Consider the following 20,436-nt stretch of genomic DNA (forward strand, 5'->3'; position numbering starts at 1 on the left):
AATCGGAATCGAAACAAAGAATCGGATTTGGAATCGTTCGAATTCAAACGATACCCAACCCTAGATATAGATGACTATTTCGTGACTATTAAAAACATCAGAAAACTGTCGTCGTATAGATGATCTTTGACTAACAGTGGATCCTTAAAGGCCTACTGAAACCCACTACTACCGACCACGCAGTCTGATAATTTATATATCAATGATGAAATCTTAACATTGCAACACGTGCCAATACGGCCGGGTTAACTTATAAAGTGCAATTTTAAATTTCCCGCTAAACTTCCGGTTGGAAACGTCTATGTATGATGACGTATGCGCGTGACGTCATGACGGCAACGGAAGTATTCATACCCAATGTGTCACCATACTGCTCTGTTTTCATCGAACAATTCCACAGTATTCTGGACATCTGTGTTGGTGAATCTTTTGCAATTTGTTTAATGAACAATGGAGATTGCAAAGAAGAAAGTTGTAGGTGGGATCGGTGTATTAGCGGCTGGCTGTAGCAACACAACAAGGAGGACTTACTTGGATAGCAGACGCGCTAGCGGATGCTAGCCGCCAACAGCATCTGTGACCGGGTGAAGTCCTTCGTCGCGCCATCGATCGCTGGAACGCAGGTGAGCACGGGTGGTGATGAGCAGATGAGGGCTGGCTGGCGTAGGTGGAGCGCTAATGTTTTATCATAGCTCTGTGAGGTCCAGTTGCTAAGTTGCTAAGTTAGCTTCAGCGTCGTTAGCAACAGCATTGTTAAGCTTTGCCAGGCTGAGAATTATTAACCGTGTAGTTACATGTACACGGTTTAATAGTATTGTTGATCTTTTGTCTATCCTTCCACTCAGGGATTTATTTATTTTGTTTCTATCTGCATTTGAGCCAGATGCTATCACGTTAGCTCAGTAGCTAAAGAGCTTCGCCGATGTATTGTCGTGGAGATAAAAGTCACTGTGAATGTCCATTTCACGTTCTCGACTCTCATTTTCAAGAGGATATAGTATCCGAGGTGGTTTGAAATACAAATCCGTGATCCACAATAGAAAAAGGAGAGTGTGTGGAATCCAATGAGACCTTGTACCTAAGTTACGGTCAGAGCGAAAAAAGATACACTCTGCACTGCCTCTCTAGTCCGTCACTCTAAGGCGTGGCGAAGTTGGTAGAGTGGCTGTGCCAGCAATCGGAGGGTTGCTGGTTACTGGGGTTCAATCCCCACCTTCTACCATCCTAGTCACGTCCGTTGTGTCCTTGGGCAAGACACTTCAACCTTGCTCCTGATGGGTGCTGGTAGCGCCTTGCATGGCAGCTCCCTCCATCAGTGTGTGAATGTGTGTGTGAATGGGTGAATGTGGAAATACTGTCAAAGCGCTTTGAGTACCTTGAAGGTAGAAAAGCGCTATACAAGTATAACCCATTTATCATTTATCATTATCCTCGCTCAAATTAATGGGGTAATCGTCGCTTTCTCGGTCCGAATCTCTCTCTCTCCATTGTAAACAACGGGGAATTGTGAAGAATCCTACCTCCTGTGACGTCACGCTACATCCGGCATAGGCAAGGCTTTTTTTAATCAGCGACCAAAAGTTGCAACTTTATCGTCGATGTTCTCTACTAAATCCTTTCAGCAAAAATATGGCAATATCGCGTAATGATCAAGTATGAGACATAGAATGGATCTGCTATCCCCGTTTAAATAAAAAAAAATTCATTTCAGTAGGCCTTTAAAAACAGCAGAACACTGTTATATACAAAACCCAAAACCAGTGAAATTGGCATGTTGTGTAAATGGTAAAAACAGAATACAATGATTTGTAAATCCTTTTCAACCTATATTCAATTGAATAGACTGCAAAGACAAGATACTTAACGTTCGAACTGGAAAACTTTATTTTTTTCAAATATTAGCTCATTTGGAATTTGATGCCTGCAACATGTTGCAGAAAAGCTGGCACAAGTGACCAAAAAAACTGAGAAAGTTAAGGAATGCTCATCAAACACTTATTTGGAACATTCCACAGGTGAACAGGCTATTTGGGAACAGGTGGGTGCCATGATTGGGTATAAAAGCAGCTTCCATGAAATGCTCAGTCATTCCAAAACAAAGGTCACCACTTTGTGAACAAATGCGTGAGCAAGTTGTCCAACAGTTTAAGAACAACATTTCTCAATCAGCTATTGCAAGGAATTTAGGGATTTCACTATCTACGGTCCGTAATATCATCAAAAGGTTCAGAGAATCTGGAGAAATCACTGCACGTAAGCGATGATATTACGGACCTTCAATCCCTCAGGCGGTACTGCATCAAAAAGCGACATCAGTGTGTAAAGGTTATCACCACATGGGCTTCAGAAAACCACTGTCAGTAACTACTACTGGGCCTACTCAGTGGCCTAGTGTTTAGAGTGAGATCGGTAGGTTGTGAGTTCAAACCCCGGCCGAGTCATACCAAAGACTATAAAAATGGGACCCATTACCTCCCGGCTTGGCACTCAGCATCAAGGGTTGGAATTGGGGGTTAAATCACCAAAAATGATTCCCGGGAGCGGCCACCGCTGCTGCCCACTGCTCCCCTCACCTCTCAGGGGGTGAACAAGGGGATGGGTCAAATGCAGAGGACACATTTCACCACACCTAGTGTGTGTGTGACAATCATTGGTACTTTAAAGGCCTACTGAAATGAATTTTTTTTATTTAAACGGGGATAGCAGATCTATTCTATGTGTCATACTTGATCATTTCGCGATATTGCCATATTTTTGCTGAAAGGATTTAGTATAGAACAACGACGATAAAGATTGCAACTTTTGGTATCTGATAAAAAAAAGGCTTGCACCTACCGGAAGTAGCGTGACGTAGTCAGTTGAACATATACGCAAAGTTCCCTATTGTTTACAATGATGGCCGCATGAAGTGAGAGAGATTCGGACCGAGAAAGCGACAATTTCCCCATTAATTTGAGCGAGGATGAAAGATTTGTGGATGAGTAAAGTGCAAGTGAAGGACTAGTGGGGAGTTGAAGCTATTCAGATAGGGAAGATGCTGTGAGAGCCGGGGGTGACCTGATATTCAGCTGGGAATGACTACAACAGTAAATAAACACAAGACATATATATACTCTATTAGCCACAACACAACCAGGCTTATATTTAATATGCCACAAATTAATCCTGCATAAAAACACCTGCGTGTTTGTTATGCTAGCTCCTAGCTCCTCTGCTAGCTCCTAGCTCCATAGAACACGCCAATACAATTCAAACACCTGATCAACACACACAATCACTCAGCCCAAAAGACCGTTTACCTAACCCAAGGTTCATAAAGCTTATATATTTTTAAAAAGTTACGTACGTGACGCGCACATACGGTCAAGTTATCGAATGTTTAGCAGCCAAGGCTGCATACTCACGGTACCTGATATTCAGCTGGGAATGACTACAACAGTAAATAAACACAAGACATATATATACTCTATTAGCCACAACACAACCAGGCTTATATTTAATATGCCACAAATTAATCCTGCATAATAACACCTGCGTGTTTGTTATGCTAGCTCCTAGCTCCTCTGCTAGCTCCTAGCTCCATAGAACACGCCAATACAATTCAAACACCCGATCAACACACACAATCACTCAGCCCAAAAGACCGTTCACCTAACCCAAGGTTCATAAAGCTTATATATTTGTAAAAAGTTACGTACGTGACGCGCACGTACGGTACGGTACGTGTTATGCTAGCTCCTAGCTCCTCTGCTAGCTCCTAGCTCCATAGAACACGCCAATACAATTCAAACACATGATCAACACACACAATCACTCAGCCCAAAAGACCGTTCACCTAACCCAAGGTTCATAAAGCTTATATATTTTAAAAAAGTTACGTACATACGCAAAAAAAAGCCAAAGCTGCATACTCACAGTAGCACGTCTGCGTCTTTGTCATCCAAATCAAAGTAATCCTGGTAAGAGTCTGTGTTGTCCCAGTTCTCTACAGGCGTCTGTGTATCCAAATCAAAAGTCCTCCTGGTTAGAGTCTCTGTTATCCGAGTTCTTCCATCTTGACTGCATCTTTCGGGAATGTAAACAAAGAAGCGCCGGCTGTGTACTGTTGTGGCTGACTACGTTCGAAAAATACGTCCATTTCGCACCGACAACTTTCTTCTTTGCTTGCTCGGCTTCCTTCTCCATAATGCAATGAACATGATTGAAACAGATTCACGAACACAGATGTCCAGAATACTGTGGAATTATGAAATGAAAACAGAGCTTTTTCGTATCGGCTTCAATGTGGAAGGCATACCCGTGTTCGTCGGGCTACGTCACACGCATACGTCATCCTCAGAGGCGTTTCGAACCGGAAGTTTAGCGGCAAATTTAAAATGTCACTTTATAAGTTAACCCGGCCGTATTGGCATGTGTTATAATGTTAAGATTTCATCATTGATATATAAACTATCAGACTGCGTGTTCGGTAGTAGTGGGTTTCAGTAGGCCTTTAACTTTAACTACAGTTCAACGCTACATCTGTAAGTGCAAGTTAAAATGTTACTATGCAAAGCCAAAGCCATTCTTCAACAACACCCAGAAACGCCGCCGACTTCACTGGGCCCGAGTTCATCTAAGATGGACTGATGCAAATTGGAAAAGTGTTCTGTAGTCTGAGGAGTCCACATTTCAAAATGTTTTTGGAAACTGGACTTTGTGTCCTCTGGACCAAAGAGGAAAAGAACCATCCGGATTGTTCTAGGCACAAAGTTCAAGAGCCAGCATCTGTGATGTATGGGGGTGTATTAGTGCCCAAGGCATGGGTAACTTACACATCTGTGAAGGCACCATTAATGCTGAAAGGTACATACAGGTTTTGGAGCAACATATGTTGCCATCCAAGCAACATTATCATGGACGCCCCTGCTTATTTCAGCAAGACAATGCCAAGCCACATGTTACAACAGCGTGACTTCATAGTAAAAGAGTGCGGGTACTAGATTGGCCTGCCTATAGTCCAGACCTGTCTCCCATTGAAAATGTGTGGCGCATTATGAAGCCTAAAATACCACAACGGAGACCCCGGACATCAAGCAAGAATGGGAAAGAATTCCTCCTGAAAAGCTTCAAAAATTGGTCTCCTCAGTTCCCAAACGTTTACTGATTGTTGTCAAAAGGAAAGGCCATGTAACACAGTGGTAAAAATGCCCCTGTGCCAACTTTTTTGCAATGTGTTGCTGCCATTAAATTCCAAGTTAATGATTATTTGCAAAAAAAAAGTAAGTTTCTCAGTTCGAACATTAAATATCTTGTCTTTGCAGTCTATTCAATTGAATATAAGTTGAAAAGGATTTGCAAATCATTGTATTCTGTTTTTATTTACGAATTACACAACGTGCCAACTTCACTGGATTTAGGTTTTGTAGATGATCTTTGACTAACATTGGATCCTTAAAAACAGTAGATTACTGTTGTCAGCAGAATATTGTCATATAGAAGATCTTTGACTAACAGTGGTTTCTTAAAAACAGCAGAACACTGTTGTCATATAGAAGGTTTTTGACTAACAGTGGATCCTTAAAAACAGCAGAACATTGTCATATAGAAGATCTTTGACCAACAGTGTATCCTTACAAACAGCAGAATACTGTTGTTGTATAGATTAGCTTTGACTAACAGTGGATCCTTAAAAACAGCAGAACACTGTTGGTATATAGATAATCTTTGACTAACAGTGGATCCTTAAAACAGCAGAAACTCTTGTTTATTTAGATGATCTTTGACTAGCAGGAAGTCATTAAAAACAGCAGAGCACTGCTGTCCTATTGATGAGCAGTCAGTTCTCAAAAACGGCAGAGCAGTCCTGTTATTTGACGATCATTGTAGAGTTTTTGCAGTAAATACCTAAAAACTCAGTAAAGCTCTTGTTTTTTTTTAGAGGATCTTTTACCAGGAGTAAATACATAAAAAAACAGTTGTAAGTTCTTGTGATATAGAGGATCTTTGGCTAGCTAGCACTCGGTCCTGAAAAACAGCAGAGGGCTCCTGTAGAATAGAGGATCTTTGAGGAGTGTTTTTGCTGTTAATCCTTATTTAGATCTATGACATTAGTATGTTCTAAAAGCAGACAAAGCACAGTTGTCATATAGATGATCTTTGATTATAAAACAGCAGAGCACTCCTGTCGTATAGAGTAAACTGTGGTTTGCCAAAGAACCCCTTGATTAAATATTCCAAGACAGTGTTACTGTTCAAAATATGAAATATAGTTCTTAAATAAAAGCTCTGCCATGTTTTTACTGAAAAGACTTAGGTCTACTATGCTACTGTATTTTAACATTGTGGTGGTACTTGGAGAGCCAGGTGTTTTCTGAGTTTGCCAACCACTGGACTAGAATGCTTGCAGTAAATACTTAAAAACAGCAGGAAACTATTTTCATATAAAGGATCTTTGACTCGGAATGTGTTCTTTACAAACAGCAGGAGGATATTGGCATGAAAAGAGGATGTTTGACTTAACAAATGGTTGGTGTTGTAATGTATGACCTCATATAAATGTATGATTGTGTGCTAGGCAGCCATGTTTGTCTGGGTGGTGCACCCTCAGAGAGTTTCTTGGTTCATCTTGTTTGCTGTTTTTGTGTCCCTGAAGGATTGGAGTCGCTAGGTGACCACCGAGGCTAATGTCAACGTTCCAACGTGTGTGTAAAGCCAATCAATTATTCATCAACTCAAGCGTCTTCTGTTTTCAAACGGCCAGCGTCTGAGTCCAACAATCAACACGCCACACGGTGTCAAGTTCCGCCCCTTTTGGGTACCCTCCGCTGGGCTGCCAAAAAGTGGCGCTGAACAGGCTGACTACAGAAGGTTCTTGAAACTTGTAGACCTTGTGGACCTCAGTCCATTAGTGAGTTGTAGCTATCGCCATTCTCCAGGTTTGTCAGAGGACTGTCAAGTTATTTTTGGACCTTGTTAATAAAAACCTGTGTTGTTTTGCAGCATGTTTACAGCCTCTTGTTGCGCAACCATTCACCTGACTATTATGATGATGACCATAAAGAGGATTACAACTTAGTGCTTTGAGTTAGCAAGTATACAGTTAGCATGTGGCATCCTCTTGAAGTGCCCTCGCCTACTTGTTGCTGTGCTGTAGCTTAAAGTTGTTTCTGTTGTGTTTGTTAGCGCTCTTAGACTCCCTTGTCTTGCCTGTTTACATTCCTTCCGCTGAAAGCGAACTTGCTTTCAGGCTAACAGGCAGCTAACATTAATTTCCTAAAGGGGTGACGTTCTCTAAAAAGTTATCAGGAAGCTAACATTCTTTACCAGTGATCTAACAGTAAGCTATCACTTACAGCATTTTCTGGACTATAGAGCACACCAGTATATGAGCCACACCCACTAAATTTGAGAAAAAAAACCTATGTTTCCATATATTAGCCGCGCCAGACTATAAGACGCAGGCATATACGTTGTGAAATGAGTTATTTACACAGAAATGTTTCGTAAATGTTTATTTATGTACTTTAATTGTAACACGGCAGTAAATTGGCTGATCAAACAAAACAGAAGTCATGGTCATGGACCCACCCGCAAGCTAGCTCTCCAATCAGCTAAACAGACTCAATAACTCCACGGTGACGTTTTGGTGAATTTACAAAACGGAAAAACAATACAAAAAAATGCCATTATAAGTTAATATTGCTAAAACAGACACCTGTAGACGAGTTAACATATTAGCTAATACTAACGACGTTAGTTTCATTACATTACGATAGCGCGTACAAATATGCATGAAAACACTCCTACACACATCACACACGAGACGGTTTTCAACTGAGACTTACAAATGTTGCTTGGAGTGATAAATGAAGAATCCTTTCGAGCAGAAATGTTATGGACGGTTTAACGTCCGGTCTTAGGCATTAAAACAGGAAGTACGCAATACCGACAGTGAGCGAATTTGTCCAAAAGATGACGCCATTTTACAAACAATAACATGTAATTTCAGTCTTTTGCTTGGGTTTAATGCAGACTATTTAACACAAAACATGTTGGGCATTAGCGTAAAAAAATCCATTAATTGTCCGCATCGTTTTATAAGCCGCATTGTTCAAACTGTAGGGAAAAGTAGCGGCTTATAGTCTGTAATTTACTGTAATTATAAAATATGTAGGCCGGTAACATAGAGATAACATTCTTTTCTAGTGAGCTAGCTATCTGTCATAGAGTTAAACAAAGCTAACATACTCTTCCAGTGAGCTAACAGGAAGCTAGCACGTTAAAGGTGTTCCAAATTCATGTTACACTGATCATGTTTTTGCCTTCCTCTCGTCCAGACTAACGGCGCCCTCTGGCATCCTGTCCGATGGACCTGGAAACTACAAATACAAGACCAAGTGCACGTGGCTCATCGAAGGACAGTAAGTTGGAGAAGTTGCCAGTTTGTGGTCGCCAGTTGTCGCCGGAGCTCCACCCATTAGTTGATTCTTTCTCACCTGTTTCCTTACAAGACTTAGCAGATCCTCTGTGTACAATGAATGTCTGACATCTTGCCCACAACTTGGTCTGTGGATGTTGTCATTCATCAGGTCGTTGTGTTCTCAGGGCCTTCAATAGATCACTGCACTGTTGGTTTGTCTGAGAAGATGTTTGGTCTCTCATCTGAGTAGTCTTCATCAGTTCATGATCATAGACTTGGATTGGTTACATCTAGTCTTAGACTTAGATTGGTCACATCTAGTCTTAGACTTAGATTGGTCACCTCTAGTCTGAGACGTAGATTGGTTACATCTAGTCTTAGACGTAGATTGGTCACATTTAGTCTTAAACTTAGATTGGTCACATCTAGTCTTAGACTTGGATTGGTCACATCTAGTCTTAGACTTAGATTGGTTACATCTAGTCTTAGACGTAGATTGGTCACATCTAGTCTTAAACTTAGATTAGTTACATCTAGTCTTAGACGTAGATTGGTCACATCTAGTCTTAAACTTAGATTAGTTACATCTAGTCTTAGACGTAGATTGGTCACATCTAGTCTTAGACTTAGATTGGTCACATCTAGTCTTAAACTTAGATTGGTCACATCTAGTCTTAGACTTAGATTGGTCACATCTAGTCTTAAACTTAGATTGGTCACATCTAGCCTTAAACTTGGATTGGTCACATCTAGTCTTTGACTTAGATTGGTTACATCTAGTCTTAGACGTAGATTGGTCACATCTAGTCTTAAACTTAGATTGGTCACATCTAGTCTTAGACTTGGAGTGGTCACATCTAGTCATCGACTTAGATTGGTCACATCTAGTCTTAGACGTAGATTGGTCACATCTAGTCTTAGACGTAGATTGGTCACATCTAGTCTTAGATGTAGATTGGTCACATCTAGTCTTAGACGTAGATTGGTCACATCTAGTCTTAGACGTAGATTGGTCACATCTAGTCTTAAACTTAGATTGGTCACATCTAGTCTTAGACTTAGATTGGTCACATCTAGTCTTAAACTTAGATTGGTCACATCTAGCCTTAAACTTGGATTGGTCACATCTAGTCTTTGACTTAGATTGGTTACATCTAGTCTTAGACGTAGATTGGTCACATCTAGTCTTAAACTTAGATTGGTCACATCTAGTCTTAGACTTGGATTGGTCACATCTAGTCTTCGACTTAGATTGGTCACATCTATTCTTAGACGTAGATTGGTCACATCTAGTCTTAGACGTAGATTGGTCACATCTAGTCTTAGATGTAGATTGGTCACATCTAGTCTTAGACGTAGATTGGTCACATCTAGTCTTAGACGTAGATTGGTCACATCTAGTCTTAGACGTAGATTGGTCACATCTAGTCTTAGACGTAGATTGGTCACATCTAGTCTTAGACTTGGATTGGTCACATCTAGTCTTAGACTTAGATTGGTCACATCTAGTCTAGTAGCTGGTGCCGACATCCCAACTAATTATACTCCAACACAAGGAGGCATGCAAAAGAGCAATCCTTCTGTCAATGCCAATTACCTTCTTTTTTGCGAGCTAACAGGAAGTTAGCACACTCTTATTATGCGCTAGCAGAAAGATCATCTATTTTAAGGGCGCCAATAGGAAGCTATCATACTCTTCCAAAACCAAAAACTTTTCTTGGTAGCTTACTCAAAGCTAACATCCTTTTCTAGTAGGTCACACAAACATATCATCTTTTTTGGATTACCAGGACGCTAACATACTTTTCTAACTTGGCTCTTATAGAAGTGATAAAGGTTGGGTTTTCTCTATACTGTGGTAATGCAAACTCGCTGGGCTTGTGGTGGCGGATCTCCGCTCACTTGCTCAGTGATTACTTTTGCGAATGCTTGTATTTGATAATGACATAAATGCATGAGACAAGATACATCTCTTTTTCACTTTTAATATCTACTTGCTAAATACAGCAACAAACAAAAGTTGCTAAACACGTCTGAGTTATGCCACACCTACAGTTACACCACACTGCCATTGCAATTTGTTTACGAGCGTAGACGGACCGGAAGCGCTTAATCCTAATTTGTGACAAATTTCTGACTCTAAGTAAATATACGAAAAACAGGGACTTTTTTTTTAAACAGAAGCTGTTTTTCTTTGTCACAAAGTTAGAGAATTGGAGCTAATTGGGGCGGTATAGCTCGGTTGGTAGAGTGGGCGTGCCAGCAAATTGAGGGTTCCAGGTTCGATCCCTGCTTCTGCCAACCTAGTCACTGCTGTTGTCCTTGGGCAAGACACTTTACCCACCTGCTCCCAGTGCCACCCTCACTGGTTTAAAATGTAACTTAGATATTGGGTTTCACAATGTAAAGCGCTTTGAGTCACTAGAGAAAAGCGCTATATAAATATAATTCACTTCACTTCATACTAACAGGATGCTAGCACGTGAACACAAAGTTAACATATTATGTTAGCTAACTTACAGCTAGCAAACAGTTGATATCCCAGATCTATTTCCCATCTGCTTTTATCTCCTTTGATAAAGTAACCTTAGAACTTTAATAGCAAGGTTTGTAGTTCATGTTAACGTAAGCTAATGTCATCAAGCTAACTATTAGTCGTCTGTGTCTTCCAGGCCAAATTCCATCCTTCGCCTGCGCTTCAATCACTTTGCCACAGAGTGCAGCTGGGACCACCTCTACGTCTATGACGGAGACTCCATATATGCCCCGCTGCTGGCTGCCTTCAGGTACTTCCTCCATTGGTGTGCGTCATTTAAAAACAACATGCTAACAGTAAGTTTTTGTCGCAGCGGTCTGATCATTCCTGAGAGCTACGGGAACGAAACGGTACCCGAGGTGGTGTCGCAGTCCGGATACGCTTTGCTGCACTTTTTTAGCGACGCCGCCTACAACCTGACTGGACTCAACATCTCATACAGGTATTCATGCTATGAACATTAGAGATACCAGTTGTCTCTGGGCTAAGTCGTGAGCAAAGATCGTGAGTTAGTTAAGTTGGATGCGCCCAAAACATCCTTTCTTACTCGCTAGCGGTAGCTCTCAATAGCGAGAGACGGACATACGTTTGTTTTCCAGCCATTAGAACGGAGAACGTGAGTGTGAAGGAAGAAACAGTTGGAGTGTAATCTGCACCATACTGAAGCAGAATGAGTAAATACCACTAGCCAAGGGCATTAAAATAATATTTCAATGGCGGACATGTATGTATGAAAATATCAAGATGTTTCAGCTCAAAGGAGATCAATCAATCAATGTTTATTTATATAGCCCTAAATCACAAGTGTCTCAAAGGGCTGTGATACCATAGAAATCCGCTCTCCAAGGGAAACACTGTACATTATTATTTACATTACCGTATTTTCCGCACCATAAGCCGCCCCGTGTTATTAGCCGCACTTTCAATGAATGGCATATTTCAAAACTTTGTTTACCTATTAGCCGCCCCGTGTTATTAGCCGCACCTACGCTGCGCTAAAGGGAATGTCAAAAAAACAGTCAAATAGGTCAGTCAAACTTTAATAATATATTACAAACCAGCGTTCTAACAACTCTGTTCACTCCCAAAATGTAATGTGCAAATGTGCAATCACAAAAATAGTAACACTCAAAATAGTGCAGAGCAATAGCAACATCAATAACTCAACGTTGCTCGAACGTTAATGTCACACAACACACAAAATAAACATTTAATGCTCACGTTATGAAGTTATTACTCATCCACAAATCCCTCGAATTCTTCTTCTTCTTCGGTGTGCTTCACTTGTTTTTTGACACCATCTGTGATGTGGACGCGCATGTAGTCGTAGATCAACAGGGACGGAGCTGCGTGAAAAAAGTCACCCGGTCTCTTCGCTCATCTTTTCTTCATCCATCCATCCCTTCGAGTTAGCTTTTATGATGACGCCGGCTGAAAAGTTCTCTTTTGGCAAGGTCTTCCTTTTGAATATCACCATGGGTGGAAGTTTCTGGCCGTTAGCATGGCAAGCTAGCGGATATGCACCGTACGTGCTCCCGTTGTATCCACAGTGCGGTTCACAGGAATATCAAAAGTCAGTGGAACCTTGTACGCGTGTCTCTTAGTAGGAGCCATTTTGTGGTCTTTACAGAAACACACAAATGAAATTAAACGTAATATCCGCGCGCTTCTTCTTCTACGGGGGCGGGTGCTCACCTTGACGGTTGCTTACAGTAGAAGAAGAAGCGCTTCCTCTTCTATGGGGGCGGTTGCTTACCGTAGAAGAAGAAGCGCTTCCTCTTCTACGGGGAAAAAAGATGGCGGCTGTTTACCGTAGTTGCGAGACCTAAACTTTATGAAAATAAATATTAATATTAATCCATATATAAAGTGCACCGGGTTATTAGCCGCACTGTCAGCTTTTGAGAAAATTTGTGGTTTTTAGGTGCGGCTTATGGTGCGGAAAATACGGTAACTATTAAAAGGTTCCTATCCTGGCATGTAGTCATGAGCTTTGGGTTGTGACCGAAAGGACAACATCCTCGGTAAGTGGCTGGAGAGAGGGAAGTTTGGACTTGTCTGCTTAGTCTGCTGCCCCCGCGACCCCACATCGAATAAGCAAAAGAAGATGGATGGATTCTATGGTAGTTGTTGGTAATACGTTCCATTGTGTTGTTTTTTGTTTCTTCTAAAAATGTGTTTTTTGTTTTTAGAAGGCATTTGACATGGTAAAATTGTGATGCTTTGCGGGCTAAGCACTAATTGAATAGGATTATGTCCATGGGAGACCTTAACTTGAGATACGAGTGTTTTGAGTTACGAGCTAATTGAGCTTGTATACTTGTACTAGGGTTGTCACAATACTGACATCCATACACATACTCAAATATTCAATACTTGTCAATACCGTTTTCCATACGATAGAGATGAAAACAATTCAATAGATTAATTTTGTTAACAAGAAATAAGGCAAAAAAACGATGTAACAATTAACAAGACAAAAGGTTCAATAATGAAAAAGAGTTCAAAATAAACTAAGAAAAAGTGTGAAAAGAAAAGGGAATTTGTGATGATAAGTTTCAGATTATCAAAGATATGGCAAACATTTGAACAATATTGTTTTATTATAATCAGTCCAACAAAATAACACATCATCCAATTCCAATTTCAGCCCAGCAACACTCTGAATAGCAATGAACACCAATTGATCCAAGGGAGCCAAACAAAAATGAATGTATCAATATGAATAAGAATTCCAACATAACAGTGATTAAAAACATGAAAAAAACAAAAAATCAAATGATCCCTAGTGTGTGAATGTGAGTGTGAATGTTGTCTGTTTATCTGTGTTGGCCCTGTGATGAGGTGGCGACTTGTCCAGGGTGTACCCCGCCTTCCGCCCGAATGCAGCTGGGATAGGCTCCAGCACCCCCCGCAATCCCGAACGGGACAAGCGGTAGAAAATGTATGGATGGATGGATGTTATAATCATAATTGACATTGTCATCACAGCTACTACAATATTTGAAGGTTTCATGGTGACTTTTTTTCTGTTCTTTAAGAGAAAATAACACTTTTCAGATACCATTATTTATGTGAGTTCATGTAAAAATTGGCATTTTTGTATCTTTTCTTTAACGTGACGTCAGCTCTTAACGGCTAACTGCGGCTAATTGCTAACATACACTGGCAACACCACCACCAATCAACTTGAAAGGGAAAGTTTTGCTAACCTGTGTAACGGGGAGCGAGAGGAAAGCCAAAAGGAAGAAACAAAAACCGCGCCTTTCTATGAAAGCATCTCAAAGGTGTGTTTGTTGGCTTTCTCTTCAACCAGTCACGGAGCATCCATTGTGTCGCACCCTGGACATATATTTGTTTGGACTACAAACTCTAGAGAAATAAAAATGGCAGATTCACACATGCATCATCCGAGGAACATTTACCATTCTGTTGGCTAAAGAACTAGCGAGTGGAACACCAGGGGCCTCGTGTAACTAATGTTAGGTGGATTTCCTACTAAAAATGGACATACGTTCAAATCCAAATCCAGTTGCTACAATGATAAGTACAAGTTTAGAAGAGGTGGGTGACTGTTACCCTGATATAATTTGTGTGATTTACAACAAAATGTGTTTATACAATAGCCTGCTTACAGCCAGATTACAGTTTAATGTGAGAGGGATACGTGCGGTAAAAAATGGATGGATGGATTTGTTTGAAATCTTTGACATTTAAAAATGCCAGCATACGTCAAATTATACAAAATATTTGGATTACTCAATTTATTATTAAAACACAGGAGACATTCTCAGGGTAGCAGCCGTATACGTGACATCCTCCTGGGTCTTCGGTGCCGCGTCCACCCAGACAGACCCTGGTTACACGAGGGCAATGATTTTACGGGGTTCAATGTGAGCGATCCCAGGTACCGGGAGTTGATTCTGTATCGGATCAAATGTGAAAGGTCTCTACTAATTTAGTAGGGCCGGGCCGATAAAACGATATCAATATGTTTCGCCATATACACACAATCTATTAGATAAAAAAATGCCCTGGATTAACCGATTGATGAATCTACCATTTTTTTTGGTCGGAAGAAACCGGAAGTTATGAAGCAAGGTTGGTCGCATGAACAAAGGTACTCAAAACAGGAAGTGATCAGTGAGCAATGGGAGGGACACGCTAAAGAGCCAATCACGTATGGGTGTCAACAATGAAGTTTGGTTGCGCCGTCTTGCTGTTGATTGTCTGCATGGAGTGAGAAGAGAAAGTAAAAATAATTTTTCAATAAAACAGGAAACGTCACCTCGACAGTATGGCAGTTGAACATTTATTTTACTCCTTTTTAGTCCTCGTCCGTTCCCTATTTGGATGTACGGAAACAGGTAGGAACTAAAGTGCATGACTAAAATGAATAACAAACGTGCTATTTTAAAATAATAATTTGGTCCAAGAATATTTTAATAACAATTACTGCTTATCAAAAATATTTGGATTACTCAATTTATTATTAAAACACAGGAGACATTCTCAGGGTAGCAGCCGTATACGTGACATCCTCCTGGGTCTTCGGTGCCGCGTCCACCCAGACAGACCCTGGTTACACGAGGGCAATGATTTTACGGGGTTCAATGTGAGCGATCCCAGGTACCGGGAGTTGATTCTGTATCGGATCAAATGTGAAAGGTCTCTACTAATTTAGTAGGGCCGGGCCGATAAAACGATATCAATATGTTTCGCCATATACACACAATCTATTAGATAAAAAAATGCCCTGGATTAACCGATTGATGAATCTACCATTTTTTTTGGTCGGAAGAAACCGGAAGTTATGAAGCAAGGTTGGTCGCATGAACAAAGGTACTCAAAACAGGAAGTGATCAGTGAGCAATGGGAGGGACACGCTAAAGAGCCAATCACGTATGGGTGTCAACAATGAAGTTTGGTTGCGCCGTCTTGCTGTTGATTGTCTGCATGGAGTGAGAAGAGAAAGTAAAAATAATTTTTCAATAAAACAGGAAACGTCACCTCGACAGTATGGCAGTTGAACATTTATTTTACTCCTTTTTAGTCCTCGTCCGTTCCCTATTTGGATGTACGGAAACAGGTAGGAACTAAAGTGCATGACTAAAATGAATAACAAACGTGCTATTTTAAAATAATAATTTGGTCCAAGAATATTTTAATAACAATTACTGCTTATCATAAATGTATTCCCATACTTGAATATGAATAAGGGACCAAATTAAATGTTACACAGACCACATGACTTCCTGGCAGTAAACCTGCAAAAAATATATATTTTCAGGTTTCTCTATGTTTTCATTTCCACATTATTTTGTTACACTTTATTAAGCATTTCTTACATATTCTTAATTTTGTACCTTAGAGTTGATCAATATTTTTTAGTTGTATTAACATTGTTTTCCTTTCCTTTCTGCCTTGGTAGCTGAGGCGATTATAATCAGAGTGTATTTTTCACAGGTCATAAAAAATATCCATAATTATGGAAAACACTTATATCGTGATAGGGTTTTCAGCCCTAAGACCTAGCACAGTGGTCGGCAACCCGCGGGTCCGGAGCCGCATGCGGCTCTTTGACCACTCTGATGCGGCTCAACTGCATACTTACCGACCCTCCCGATTTTTCCGGGAGACTTCCGGATTTCAGTAATCTCCCGGGGCAAATATTCTCAGATTTTCACCCGGACAACAATATTGAGGGCGTACCGTGATGGCACTGCCTTTATTAGCGTCCTCTACAACCTGTCGTCGCGTCCGCTTTTTTACCACACTATCTGCGTGCCGGCCCAGTCACATGTTGTATGCGGCCACTGCAAACACACATAGGTGACTGCAAGGCATACTTGGTCAACAGCCATACAGGTCACACTGAGGGTGGCCGTATAAACAACTTTAACACTCTTACTAATATGTGCAACTCTGTGAACCCACACCAAACAAGAATGACAAACACATTTCTGGAGAGCATACGCACCGTAACACAACATAAACACAACAGAACAAATACCCAGAATCCCATGCATCCCTAACTCTTCCGGGCTACATTATACACCCCCGCTACCACCAAATCCCGCCCCCCCAACCCCGCCCACCTCAACCGACGCACGACAACGTAACTTCTTGTTACGTTGTAGTATGTGGTGACAGTTACAGTATACATGCACAAAGGGGACCAACGTTGGTTGGATAAAAGTGGCGTCTCTGAGCCCATCAGACTGCAGAAGAGCGTGTTGGCATTGGTGCTTAGGAGAGGTTTGTGGACCTTGTTTTGAAAGCAAACATTGAACAAAGTGTACAGCCATGCTGTCAATCATTGACTTCTGTCTCCTGCGTTTGTTTTTATGTTGCTGCCTAGCGGAGGACGATAACCTGACCTTTCATATTTCAAATAGCACTCCCTGAGACCCAGATACACTTTATAGATCAACAAGGGATTTACACCGTTTTGCCTCAAAACACAAAGGTGTATTGTGAAAGTCCAGAGTTCAGTCTAAACACATATTGTCCTTGCAATGTCAGAATTCCCGCTGCAGCGTTTTTTGTTCCAGTGACAACCAGGCCACAAATTCCAAAAGAGCAGAGGTGTACTTCAATTATTAAAGACATGTTTTATTTATGTAGAGTTTGCTTTTCAGGGACTTGTTCTTCTTCCACAGGGTGAACACATGTCCTAACAACTGTTCCGGCAGTGGAGAGTGCCGCCTGTCCAACGACACGGGGAAGCCCTACTGTGACTGTCAGGACAAGTGGAAAGGGGACGCCTGTGACGTTCCTTATTGCCTGGACGACTGCGGGTACCCTGAGAGAGGACGCTGCAGGGATAAGACATGCGTCTGCGGGGTGGGCTGGCAAGGTGGGTCGCATTGGCTTGCTACATTTATAGTACTGGAAGAGTATATTAGCATTAGCATCCTGTTAGCTTCCAAGAAGAGTATGTTGGCATCCTGTTAGCTTCCATGAAGAGAATGTTAGCATCCTGTTAGCTTCCAAGAAGAGAATGTTAGCATCCTGTTAGCTTCCAAGAAGAGAATGTTGGCAACATGTTAGCTTCCAAGAAGAGAATGTTGGCATCATGTTAGCTTCCAAGAAGAGAATGATAGCATCATGTTAGCTTTAAAGAAGAGTATGTTGGCATCATGGAATGGAATGGAACTTTGTCATTGCTCTGCAGACATTCAGTAGACTGGGGGCCGCCTGTGAGGAAAGGCTCACAACAGCACATCAGAGTGACACACGCTTTCGTGTCTCCAAAACATCCCAAACAATCGCTGGATTTGTTGCTAATCACTTTTCTGAACTAATTTGCTAAGAGGAGTCTGAAAGATACTAGATTTAGCGAGAAAGTCGCCCAGGTGGCAAAGATAGCGACGCCAAGACCGGCCTTAGGTTGCTTCTGAATGGCTTACAGTTTGGCTAGATTTAGGCACAATAATTTATGGATTAGTCTGTGATTAGTTATCTCGGTCTATCAATCAGTTACTCCAACTCCAGCTACAAACAGTGTCGGGACTAACGCGTTACAAAGTAACGCGTTACTCGGCGGTAACTAGTAATCTAACGCGTTATTTTTTATATTCAGTAACTCAGTTACCGTTACTACATGATGCGTTACTGTGTTACTTTACGTTATTTTTTATGTAGTATCGGTTAGAAACAGAAGCGCTGCGGTGTCCATCCATCCATCCATTTTCTACCGCTTATTCCCTTCGAGGTCGCGGGGGGCGCTGGAGCCTATCTCAGCTACAATTGGGCGGAAGGCGGGGTACACCCTGGACAAGTCGCCACCTCATCGCAGGGCCAACACAGATAGACAGACAACATTCACACTAACATTCACACACTAGGGCCAATTTAGTGTTGCCAATCAACCTATCCCCAGGTGCATGTCTTTCTTCTGAATCTTCCTCTGTCACAGGCGCGTTTTGTGTGTGTGTCTGGGTGTGGGGAGGAGGGGAGGGCGTGTCTTTGGTTCGGCACACACGTGATCCGCGGTTTGATATATGAAACAAAAAAAAAAGGTGTTCGCACGTTCAGTCTACACACAGCGTGGTCATGGCAAGCGGTGTAACGGAGGAGCTTCAACGCACCGCGCCATTTAATCGGTGTGTTTATAGGTGCAGACTCCGTTGTGCAAAACGAGGGTTTTAAACACATGCTGAACGTGCTTGAGCCACGTTACGTCATCCCGTCGCGCACCCACTTCAGCGATAAAATTGTGCCAGATCTTTATGAGCAGGAGAAGAAAAAAGTTGTGGATGAACTATCCCGAGCATCATCTGAACCGCTCATGACAGACTGGTGGACGTCCAGGGGAACTATAAGCGCTCACTTGATCACAGCAGAAGTCTGTGATGAATGAGGTATGTAGAAGACACGCCCCTTTGCGCAGGTACTGACACAAGCAGTGGAGGAATGGAAGATAAAGATATCCCAGCCAAAAATCAAATAAATGCAGTGAATGAGGCAGGACTGGGACCACAGACAGTGCATGTAGTGAATTTGGCATCACATCTCAGTCAATAGGATGGAGCGCCTCCTTGGAAAGATCAGGAAGGAGGTTTCCTACTTCCACCAAAGCACAACAGCTGCTCATGTGCTTAAGACAAAGCAAGAAATGCTAAAGCTGCCTACTCATAAGCTCATACATGATGTCCCAACGAGGTGGAACTCCACTTATGATATGTTGGAGCAGCAGGCAGCTATATACTCTGCATTGACCCACAACACCCTGAAGACAAATGTCAAAGACATCATCAACCTGTCTGATGATGATGTGAAAGTGGCAGAGGAGGTCCTCCAGGTGCTTAAACCCCTCAAAAGTGTTACATCTGAAACTTCACCATCTGTGTCAATGATCCTGCCACTGAAAACAAGGATTCTACAATCCATGGCTCCACAAGTGTGGAAGACAGCAGCATCACTCCAGATGTCAGGCTTTATTTCACTACCTATGTTTCAAGGAAGATGATGTGCCTTCTTATGTTGCACTTTAACTTGTTTTTTTTATTAATGGTCATTGATCCAAGTTTAAAGAAAGGAGAAATGCCTTTTTATTTTGCACTGTTTTTCATTAATTATGTTAAAAGGAAGATAAAAATGCATGTCAAGTTGATCAACAGATTGTATTATTCTCCAGTGCAATAACAGTACTGAAATGAAGGCTAAAAGGGCATTAATGGGAGCTTTTAAAAAAAAGAAGAAAAAAATAAGTAACTAAATACCTTAATTCCGGACTATAAGCCGCTACTTTTTCCCCTCGTTCTGGTCCCTGCGGCTTATACAAGGGTGCGGCTTATTTACGGCCTGTTCTTCTCCGACACCGACGAAGAGGATTTTGGTGGTTTTAGTACGCAGGAGGAAGACGATGACACAATGATTAAAGACTGACTTTTCATATACCGGTAGGCTGGTTATTTTGATAACGTACAGGCGAGCACTTTGTATTACTTTGCACCGTTGTATTATTTGTACTCTGCACGAATGCTGTTCGCCA

The 20,436-nt window shown here is 41.5% G+C and overlaps 1 protein-coding gene across 1 annotated transcript in view; it reads left to right on the forward strand.

Moving 5' to 3' along the window:
• LOC133645938 (attractin-like) overlaps positions 1-20,436 on the forward strand; it is a 90,708-nt gene that overhangs the window by 12,118 nt on the left and 58,154 nt on the right. Inside the window, exons 2-5 of the mRNA XM_062040866.1 lie at positions 8,319-8,402; positions 11,074-11,187; positions 11,251-11,379; positions 17,600-17,796. Coding sequence (XP_061896850.1) covers positions 8,319-8,402; positions 11,074-11,187; positions 11,251-11,379; positions 17,600-17,796 — 524 coding nt within the window. The remainder of the gene's footprint in view (positions 1-8,318; positions 8,403-11,073; positions 11,188-11,250; positions 11,380-17,599; positions 17,797-20,436) is intronic.

The sequence above is a fragment of the Entelurus aequoreus genome, linkage group LG03 (genome assembly GCF_033978785.1).
Source record: "Entelurus aequoreus isolate RoL-2023_Sb linkage group LG03, RoL_Eaeq_v1.1, whole genome shotgun sequence".
NCBI classification, from domain to species: domain Eukaryota; kingdom Metazoa; phylum Chordata; class Actinopteri; order Syngnathiformes; family Syngnathidae; genus Entelurus; species Entelurus aequoreus.